Raw genomic sequence first — 11,065 nt, forward strand, 5'->3', positions numbered from 1 at the left:
TTTTTTTTTTTTTTTTATTTAATAAATTCAATTGTTCAGAGTTGTTGGTTACTGAAGTTCTTTTTTTTTAAACCACACTTTAGTCTGTTTGGTTACACTTTACTTGAAGGTATCTACGTAAGAGTGACATGACACTTGTCATAAACGTGTCAACGAGTAAAACGTTTGACATAATGATTCTTTTAGTAAATGTTTTTTTTTTTGTCATGACAAGTTATGGTTAGGGTCCGTGTGTCATGACCACAGATATAGATCTATGGTCATGACCATGTCATGTCACTCATATGTAGATAGATAACCTTTAAAGTGTTACCCTCTGTTTAGGTCAGTTCATATCACATCTGTGTGCCTGGGTTAGTTCCCACTTAACATGTTCATTAGCTCAGATCCAAAGTTCAAAGTAATATTAAACCAGAAACCGATATGATAGGATAACACTGACCGGTAACCTTTTACTGCACTGAGTAGAGCTGGGCGATTTGTTTCCCTAAATAAATTGCGATTTTTTTTAAAAAACTCAATTTACAAATGAAGTCGATTTTCCCCCCCTTCCATTTAAAACAAAATAACTGCAAACTGTAAATATTTAAAAAATATATATTTATTGTATTTAATTAAAGTGCATCAACAAACAAAACTGCAAAGGCAAACCCTTTCTCTAACTGAAAAGTCACTTTTTTCCCAGCCCTATCTATGAGTACATTTACTGTTCATAGTGTACTTAAGGCTTTGAATGCATGACTTGAACTCTTCATGGAGTAGCTTCAACAGTGCAGGTCAAAGGTCACAGAGAAGCCTTAAGAGTTCAAATCAAACCTTGCCCCTTTATGGGGTGACCTCTAGCTCACCCAGTAGAGTGCGGGTCCCATATAGAGTCCTTGGCAGCGGCCCGGGTTCTAATCCGACGCTGTGGCCCTTTACTGCATGTTATCCCCCCCCTCTCTTCCCTTTCCTGTCTTAAAGCTATCCTGTCGATAAAAAGCCAAAAAATCTTTAAGAAAAAAAAAAAGATAACTTTGTCCTTTGGCAGCAGTGACATTTCCAAACCTTATGACTGTTGACATGCTGCCGTGCATCACACCAGTCTATTCTTACCACTCACATGATGACCCTATTTCTGTCCAATCAGCCCGTGGAGCCACTTCTGTAGCAAGGTTAATTAAATGAATGAACATCAGTCAGGTTTTTTTTTTGTTGCAAAAATAAGTTTATAAATCATGCAGTGGATACGTCTTTCTAAAGTCATTAAACAAACATTAACACAAGTCCTTTTCCCCATCCCATGAAACACACAACCATTTACTTTAAAAGCAGCACAGACGTCCTTCTTACATGATCTTCAAACCAATATTTACACTTAAACTAAAGCAATAAATATTAAAGAATGAGTATAACGTTTCAAAATAAAAGAGTGATATGCTGCCAGTAGTTCAGGAGGCACTCTGTGGGCGGTGTGGGTCGGACAGTTGGAATCGTCAAGGTTTCAGGGCGGCGCTGAACATTTGGGACCTGGCCTCTGCCTAACCGGCCAGTTTGGGCCCTTTGTATCAACAGTGTGTATACTTACATGCTTGCTTAAGATTTAGTTTTATTTAACCAGGTAGGCCGTTGAGAACAGGATCTCATTTGCATAGGCAACCTGGCCAAGAAAAGTGTACAAAACAACATACAGTTTCACATTCAATAAGATTTAAAAAAAGTTAACACCTATATACTGCCAATATTGCACACTTTGCTGTATAATGTAGCTATTAACTCTTATGGCCAGCATAGCTCCCTTAATAAAGACGAGAGCATAGTATATGTAACATAAAGAGAAAAAAAAAAACCACTTTCCTACTAGGGCTGGGCGACAGGACAATATATATTGTCAAAACGATATATAAAATGTTATATTAAAAAAAAATTATATATTGATGTCCAAAAAAAAAAAAAAAAAAAACAGCTGCCGAACTGCGTTACGGCAATATTTACACCATTTGGATGCGGCTTTACGTTCTGATCGTTGCATGTTATGTTCATTTTACACTTTATAAAATAAAGAAGTTTAAAAGTATTTAATTCACACAAGTATACAAAAATAAGCTTTACCGTGTGGATTATTTATTCATTCAATTACCAGAAAACATGCTCCATCTTGATATCTATCTATATCGAGAGAGATCGATATCTATCTATCTATCTATCTATCTATCTATCTATCTATCTATCTATCTATCTGAAAATATGAATGATCTATCTCGGGATAGAAGACTTTAGCCTTATCACCCAGCCGTAAACCTACTAAAGCAAAAATAAAAGTTCAGCGCCCTTTGAAAGGCGCGTGTGTTCCTGATAGTTAGATACAGTACATTTTGTACATGTAGTCCTTTGATACACAATCCCTCACTGCATGATTCCAGCGACAGTGTCTCGCCTGACTCTGCCCTTTAAACTTTAAATCTATTCTTATAACATACAGTTGTGTGGTGACACACGGTGGAGGTGGACGTTTAATAGGTTACTGTCCATCAGCCGCGTGGCTCGGAGTTCATTTTGCATGAGTTTAAACATTACTTTCTTTAGTTGCTTTGTGCCCTTCACGCTCACTTCATCCCAGAGAAGCACGAAGGTTGTAAAACCATCTGGACCCTGCGGCTTAGATCAGCTGTAGCTAACAAAAGATGTGTTGCCCTTACTCTGATCTCTGTAACATGATCAACAAGTAATGACCCATTTCAACTGGGAACTGGAACCTTTCTTCATCTTCAACCTTTGAACCATCACAAACTGTGTTCATTCCCATTGTAATAAACACGGTGGGAAACTTGTTTATAATAAAAAAAAATATATATATATAAAAAAAAAAAAAAAAAAAAGGGGTCCTTTCTCTCCTACAACTTTGAACAGCCTCATCTGCATTGTTGTCTTATTTGTTGTGTGTACTCCAACACAGGTGATTTGCAATATCATCTACTACACATCCTGAAATCTGTTCTTTTGGAAGACGTGGACTTGTAAAGTGTCTTCCTAAAGCAGCTTTTTGAATTACAGTTTGTAGCTGTGTGTCTCTCATATATATATATATATATATATATATATATATATATATATATATATATATATATATATATATATATATATATATATATATATATATATATATATATATATATATATATATATAAAAAAAAACTGTTGAGAATAAACTTGGTCGTTGCTGTGAGAAAGGCACTGCAGTTTTCAGTTAGAACAAGGTAGCCCGTCAACACTCCTCCTCTCTTATCTTTCCCTCCGACATCAGCAGGGGCGTTGTGTTTGTTTGTGTAGCGCTACGTGCTGTGAACCTCGTGGAACATGAGCTCGCGAGGGATGGCCGTCTCGGGGCCGTATAGACTGGAGGCGCGACGCTCAAACGCTGAAACCATTTGCTTCACCACCTCGTCGAAGAAGACGTGGGCTAAATGCGAGTGGAGGAGGGAGCGAAACTCGAAGGAGATCTGAGGAGAGGAGAGAGGAGAAGGTTAGCAGCTGAACTGCATGCTGTACATTGGTCTCAGAGTTTTTAACTGATCCAATGAGAAGTACAACTCAAGCTCAGGCATGTGGAAGAACCCATGATCTCGCATACAGAGCAAAGGATAAACCACAAGCTTTGCCTCTTTTTCTTCTTCTTTGATTTTTTAACATGTTTTAGCAGGTTGGACTGCTACAGTTGGCGTCTACTTACAGAAAAATCCACAGTGCAGGTACGAGGATATCCCGGGAGGCCAGGGCTGAAACGCCAAACCGTCTCCAAGTGGTTGAACAGACTACCGTCTGAACAGGACGCCTGACGAGCAACATCACACACACACATTATTTGCAATCATCTTGCTGCAAAAAAATAAAAAATGAGGGGAAAACTTTATGAATTTCTAATCTAATAGGTACTAACTGATGTCTTTTGTCAATTTTTTTCTCCCTCCAATTTTTGAAGCTTTTTCTGACATTTGTCACTTTTTTCAATGTTCTTTTGTCCTTTTGTCTTTTCTTGTGAAGAGCATTGTATCGAACCATCCACGTTATTTTCTTTGACAATTTGGTTGAAAGAAACACAAATTTCTGATGTAGAAACATTTTTGGATATGGGTCAAATTAGACCCATAGAAAACAGGAGGGTTAAACTTGGTGGATCAGTCTTTTCAAACTCCAAAGACACCAAATATCTGAGGCTGAATTTGGGGGAAATGTGTATATACAGTGAGGAAAATAAGTATTTGAACACCCTGCTATTTTGCAAGTTCTCCCACTTGGAAATCATGGAGGGGTCTGAAATTGTCATCGTAGGTGCATGTCCACTGTGAGAGACATAATCTAAAAAGAAAATCCAGAAATCACAATATATGATTTTTTTAACTATTTATTTGTATGATACAGCTGCAAATAAGTATTTGAACACCTGTCTAGCAGCTAGAATTCTGACCCTCAAAGGCCTGTTAGTCTGCCTTTAAAATGTCCCCCTCCACTCCATTTATTATCCTAAATAAGATGTACCTGTTTGATGTCGTTAGCTGCATAAAGACACCTGTCCACCCCATAGAATCAGTAAGAAAATTGCCAAGCAGCTTGGTGAAAAAAGGTCCACTGTTGGAGCAATCATTAGAAAATGGAAGAAGCTAAACATGACTGTCAATCTCCCCGGACAGGGGCTCCATGCAAGATCTCACCTCGTGGGGTCTCAATGATCCTAAGAAAGGTGAGGAATCAGCCCAGAACTACACGGGAGGAGCTGGTCAATGACCTGAAAAGAGCTGGGACCACCGTTTCCAAGGTTACTGTTGGTAATACAGTAAAATGTCATGGTTTGAAATCATGCATGGCACAGAAGGTTCCCCTGCTTAAACCAGCACATGTCAAGGCCCGTCTTAAGTTTGCCAATGACCATTTGGATGATCCAGAGGAGTCATGGGAGAAAGTCATGTGGTCAGATGAGACCAAAATAGAACTTTTTGGTCATAATTCCACTAACTGTTTGGAGGAAGAAGAATGATGAGTACCATCCCAAGAACACCATCCCTACTGTGAAGCATTGGGGTGGTAGCATCATGCTTTGGGGGTGTTTCTCTGCACATGGGACAGGGCGACTGCACTGTATTAAGGAGAGGATGACCGGGGCCATGTATTGCGAGATTTTGGGGAACAACCTCCTTCCCTCAGTTAGAGCATTGAAGATGGGTCGAGGCTGGGTCTTCCAACATGACAATGACCCGAAGCACACAGCCAGGATAACCAAGGAGTGGCTCTGTAAGAAGCATATCAAGGTTCTGGCGTGGCCTAGCCAGTCTCCAGACCTAAACCCAATAGAGAATCTTTGGAGGGAGCTCAAACTCTGTGTTTCTCAGCGACAGCCCAGAAACCTGACTGATCTAGAGAAGATCTGTGTGGAGGAGTGGGCCAAAATCCCTCCTGCAGTGTGTGCAAACCTGGTGGAAAACTACAGGAAACGTTTGACCAAATATTAACATTGATTTTCTCAGGTGTTCAAATACTTATTTGAAGCTGTATCATACAAATAAATAGTTAAAAAAATCATACATTGTGATTTCTGGATTTTTTTTTTTAGATTATATCTCTCACAGTTGACATGCACCTACGATGACAATTTCAGACCCCTCCATAATTTCCAAATGGGAGAACTGGCAAAATAGCAGGGTGTTCAAATACTTATTTTCCTCACTGTATATTAAAAAAAACAACTAAAAAACACATTGTTCAACATTTGTGTGAATGAAACTTAAACAAACTGAGCAAACAGGCAGCTTTATATGGTCTTTTTTTTTTTTTTTTTTTTTTTTTTTTTTTTTAAATACTTTTATTACAATTCCTTCACTTAGTTAACAATTTTATATGTATGTACATATCTATGTAGTCCACCCAGTGCTGATAATGATGATAATAATAAAATAAGCAACCCTAATAGCAAAAGAAAAATAGGAAATATATCTATGTATAAGCATGTACACATACATCTGCACCCCTATACACTTCTAATCATACATCTATACGTATACACATACAATATATGCATACCCTCCCAAACTTTTACCTAAGAAACATAGGAGTTGATTTGTGTATATATAAAAACACACACACACACACACACACACACACACACACACACACACACACACACACACACACACACACACACACACACACACACACACACACACACACACACACACACACACACACACACACACACACACACACACACCTTTTTACATAATAATTGGTATACATCTACAATTTAAATCCATTGTTATTCATAATTTGTATATGTTCGTGCGCATATTTATTCCTCTTACGTGTGTTTAACTATGCATGTCAAGTTATGTTTTTCTTTCCCAACCGGGCCCTGCTTCTGTTCTTCTTTACATTATTTTATCAATCTAAATGCCTCATACTTTCCTGTTTTAGTTGTTTATGTATGGCAGTTATAATATGGTAATTTTAGGGGAAGATTATGCGATTCACCACAAGCCTGCACAGTTAACAGTTTGGGGAATCTGACCTGAAACACTCATATGAGCTAACCCCACAGAAAAAAAAAAAAAAAAAAAAAGTAAGGTAAGTTTAGGATAAGAACACAATCTTGCATTTAGCAAACAGTACCTTACCTTGACAAGGTGGGGGCGTACTGAAGTAACAAGAGAGGTGTAGTTTTCCATCACAGGTGGGAAGCCCACGCCTAGTTTGGCCTTGCAGAATCCGGCTCGCTTGAACACCACATCAGACTTCTTACACCAGGGAACAAAGACGCAGTAGTTTTCCACTTCGGCCACCACCTCATATATCTCCTGCATGGAATGCCTGAAGAGTCAAGGATGGAGGGGAAAAGAGCCATGAAGTCTGCACAACAGGAAGTTGGTGAAGCTCAGCAACAGTGTCACAATACGCACACTAAACAAGGCTCGCACGGTACAAGGGGGTCAGCCCTATGGTCCCACAGCCCTACGGTCCCACATTTTTAAGAAATTTTAGGCCCTATGTTAGGGCTAGGGTTGGGGTTGCATACCAACTGTAGTCCATTCCTACTGGATAATAAGTTTGGGTGTAATTGGCTACCAAATTGGGAGAAAGGGAGATCAAATCTGATACAAATTAATGAAAAAGGAAATGTGGGAACATAGGGCCTAATTTTGAAAAATATTTTAGAAATGTGGGAACACAGGGCCTTATTTTCAGTGAAAAAAAAAAATATGTGGGAACATAGGCACACTCCAAAGTTAAGTATGCAATAGGTCAATGAGAAACAGAGAGAGAGGAGGGAGGGGAGAACAAGAGGCAAAAAGAGCACAAGAGAGGAGATTAAAAAGTAATGAAATAAACAAAATAAAGGCATGCTGCAGTGACTGAGACACAGATGGGGACTGTTTCCCACACCCCCGTTGTATTAACTGCCTCACTTCAGCGGAGGGAAAATAGCTGCAGCAGCCTACGTCTATTTATACAACCAGATTTAGTGATTATGACCTCTGTACGGGACACAGGAGGACATTTAGTGCGTCATACAGAAACGCATATGTAGAGCCTCAGATAGGGCAAAGGCATTAAAACAAATATGATTTATGAGGGCTGTGATTGGGAACACAACTTTTTAACTATATACAGTACTAAGATGTAATTGTTTTTTTATTGCTTTCTGTAAAGTGTATTGAGAGTATCGTTATTATTAACATAACAACGACATTTTGAGTCCAAATTAAACCTAAATATGTGCCGAGTGTGTCTCATGAAATGCCGATGGAGGAAAGAAAAGACAGTGGAGATGATATAATAGAACAACGGTCTTAAATAAAAAAAATAAAAAACTTTCACTTCATCACATGAGCACCGACTCACCCAATGATGCGTCTCTCCGAGTACTCCTTCCTCTTAGATAAGGAACCGGCCAGGTTGAAGAAGCTGCGGGCTGGTAACACGACGCCACGTCCTGGCATGGCTCCACCCAGCAGGGGAGGTAGACGAGTCATCAGGATCCCACATGACGACAGGTATCTAAGCACAAAATTCAGACAAAAAAAAAAAAAAAAGGGGTTCAAATCAAGTTTTATGAAACCACAAAACAGGACAGAGCCAACACACTCGAAACTCTGTTTTGATGGTACCACAATGGCTTTAAAACATCCATTCTTGCGCTCGTGGTTTTCGGTTTGTTTTTTTCTGGACTCAGATGAATAAGTGTGACAGGAAACTCTCCAGAGAACATTGATTCCTCTTGATCCACACATCAACAAAAGGCACTGTGCTAATTAGCCTATAATACCTGTAAGTCAAGAACAAAAGCAACAAGCTGCAACAGAAGCTTGTATTCCTGGAGAATAGGATACTTTACATGGAAAGCCTTCCATCAACACTTGCCAAGAACTTGCCATTCAAATTAAATGGCTCACAGATGCCAGGACATAACATGGGAACAAAGTCAAGGGCACTAACTTTAGCTTTGGAGACTTAAAACACAAAACAGCCAAACACGTTCTTGGTCTAGCTTCTAAAATATAGAGATCTGCTGATTTTGATTTCTGTTTGATAAATTAGTTAAGTGAATATACTTGGATTTCGTACAGTTGATAAGACTAAATTAGCAATTGAAGAAGTCACCTTGGGGGGGGATGGGAACTTGTGTGTAGGCCTGTAACAATTATTAAATAATTGTCTAACCACAATTCTTTTTTTAAACATTATCGCGGTTATTTTTTTTATAACAGCAATTAAAGCATTAGAGCATTTTTTAAATGAGATTTTGATCCATCAAATGCATTTGCAATACCGGCGTAGCATCACCTAACAGTAACGTTAGCTAACGTTTGCTAGCCTACGATACTATGGATTCCTACCAGAGGACGTCCCACCCACAGTTGCAAGACCAGTTAACTTTCTAAAAAGTTAAAAATCCACCAAAGCACCTTTACACGTCTTTAAGTAATGTAGTTAGTCTGTCTGTGGTGTTTAATCTACTATAGTTGGGGATTATCATGTCCCTCTCGCCACAGTTCCTGTAACTCTTTCAGGTCCTAGTTTAGGGAAGGGTCTTTTCCCTTTTCAGCATAGTGGTGGTTAGATGGCTGTGATTATAATAACAAAAGGTCAGTTCCTATGGCCACTTGGCCAGTGTGAATGCAAATGGAAAACCCGGTTTTGGGGGAGACTAGTTGGTAGAACTGTTTAGAAGTGGACTGATCCTATAACTACGTTCCTGTAACTACTTGGTCAGAAAGAGGCTATAGTTCCACGGGCATTTGTGCTTTTATTTTTCTAATCTGTACAGAACAGCTTGTTTGCAAACTTTTGCTATGGTCCTAAGGGACTGTTGATGGTAATTGTTGATTTTGTTTAGATGTGCCATGTAAGTCATTATGGTGAGACTGTTGGCAACTGTCACCTGATGCAATAGCAACTCCAAACATCATGGGCTGTTAGCCGTCTAAAGCCAGAGAAATTAAACACAATCGTTTTTTGTTTATGATTAATGTTTTTTTTTTTTTTAAATTGACAACATAAATGTTCTAACTTCAAATTTTTTGTTCATTTAAAAAGGTGCTCCGATGTTGGGGAAGTTCTTGTTGACGTTCAAAGTATTTAAAAAAAAAAAAAAAAAAAAAAAAGATACTAGCTCCCTCCCCCTCCTCCTCATCCCGTCCCCTCCCTTCTGTGCTTCAGTGCACACATTGACATATATGGCACTAACACCCAACCCCCACTCCAAATCCTTATTGTAAATTATTGGCTGAACACTGGAACACGGTTTGTGTATGTTTGCATTGTCCAGGCTGGACTACTTTGTTTTTGTTGGAGTTAGTGGGCCCTGGGCTGTCTACAGAGACTGTGTTTTTCATTATAGTGTGTTCAGGGGACAGGCAGCTAGTGGATAGTGTATGTGACAAAAAAATGTTGTAGCCTAAAAAATGCGTGACATCGCATAGAGCACCTTTAAGCAAAAAATACAATGTTTTATGATAAGGCGTGGTTTACTTCGTAGAATGTGAACCTGCATATCTGGGTAACCTAAACAGTGATATAACAATCCTCAACTTTATTTTTTTTGAAAAAGTAATAAATAAATAAAAATGTATTATTTCAATAAGAGTCAATTATATTGTTACTCGCAATTATTTCTGAGTTCATCAACAAAACCACTAATCCATTATCAAAATAACAATTAGTTGCAGTTCTAATCCCTTTTTCCAAATCAATGCTGCATTGATTTGTTGGTTATCAGTGGGATCAAGTGGACAATGGCCCTGAGTCAGATTCCTGCTGACACCATCAATGGGAGGACTCCATGTTAATCCTGGATGGAAAAAAAATGGCTTGTAACCTCCACAGAAGCTATGCCTGTGGCAGCCTGTTCCACAATGTCCCTGGCACGGCTCTCAGGGCATGCATTGAGATGTTATGTCACCACTTAATGTGATGTGACAATATCAATGTCATCATTAGCCTAAACCAATAAGGCCTATTCTGTAATTCTCATGACGTGCTGCTTTGAATTCCTGTTCCATTACTGGCCTGCTGGTCACTTAGAAGAAATCTCTTTCACTACTACCTGCAATGTGATACGGCTGACACATGGCACTGACCTTTACTGCCAAGTCCATGCAAGTGTATGCAGGTGTATGGGTTCAGATAATATGGAGAGTTGTTTGAGAAATTAGGACTTAAGAGCAAAGGACAGTGTACTGGCCACATTATATCCAAATGTTGTCCTGCCAATGCAGGACAAAAGGGTAGTTATTTTGCACACTTAGCTAAACATTACAAGTTAAAGCCAACAACGTTAACGTTACCACTCAACAAATCAATTTGTAAATGAATATCTTTGGTGCTAACGCTACTTTAAGTTAGCTAGCTAGCTAACGTCATTTGTTATTGTCAGAGGTGCATCTAATCCTTTCACTTACTTTACAAGATCAAATTACTTTACCTTACGTTGTTCCTAGTTTGTATTTCCCGGCTGGCTGTCGAAGGTATCTTTTTCAGACACTCAGCCACTTTTCTTAGGCTACGACTACCTCTCGCCATCTTCCTCGTCTTTGACGGA

At 38.9% G+C, this 11,065-nt stretch overlaps 1 protein-coding gene across 1 annotated transcript; it reads right to left on the bottom strand.

The window, feature by feature from the left end:
- Positions 1 to 3,182: 3,182 nt before the first annotated feature.
- On the bottom strand, positions 3,183 to 11,065 carry coq10b (coenzyme Q10B). The gene is made up of 5 exons (XM_028590531.1): positions 10,949 to 11,065; positions 7,867 to 8,022; positions 6,642 to 6,834; positions 3,710 to 3,811; positions 3,183 to 3,479 (listed from the first exon to the last, which is right to left on the bottom strand). Exons 1-5 carry the CDS (start codon positions 11,044 to 11,046, stop codon positions 3,312 to 3,314), a joined length of 717 nt encoding a protein of 238 aa, XP_028446332.1. The 5' UTR covers positions 11,047 to 11,065; the 3' UTR covers positions 3,183 to 3,311.

Source organism: Perca flavescens, chromosome 11 (assembly GCF_004354835.1).
Source record: "Perca flavescens isolate YP-PL-M2 chromosome 11, PFLA_1.0, whole genome shotgun sequence".
NCBI classification, from domain to species: Eukaryota; Metazoa; Chordata; class Actinopteri; order Perciformes; family Percidae; genus Perca; species Perca flavescens.

Bases quoted from the DNA above. Each gene is read 5' to 3' on its own strand.
- coq10b (XM_028590531.1), bottom strand. From the start codon at position 11,046: ATGGCGAGAGGTAGTCGTAGCCTAAGAAAAGTGGCTGAGTGTCTGAAA. The intron at 8,023-10,948 runs GTAAAGTAATTT...TTTTGTGCTTAG, and splicing joins CAAACTAGGAACAACGTAAG to ATACCTGTCGTCATGTGGGA. The intron at 3,812-6,641 runs GTAAGGTACTGT...GTTGCTCGTCAG, and splicing joins TACGCCCCCACCTTGTCAAG to GCGTCCTGTTCAGACGGTAG.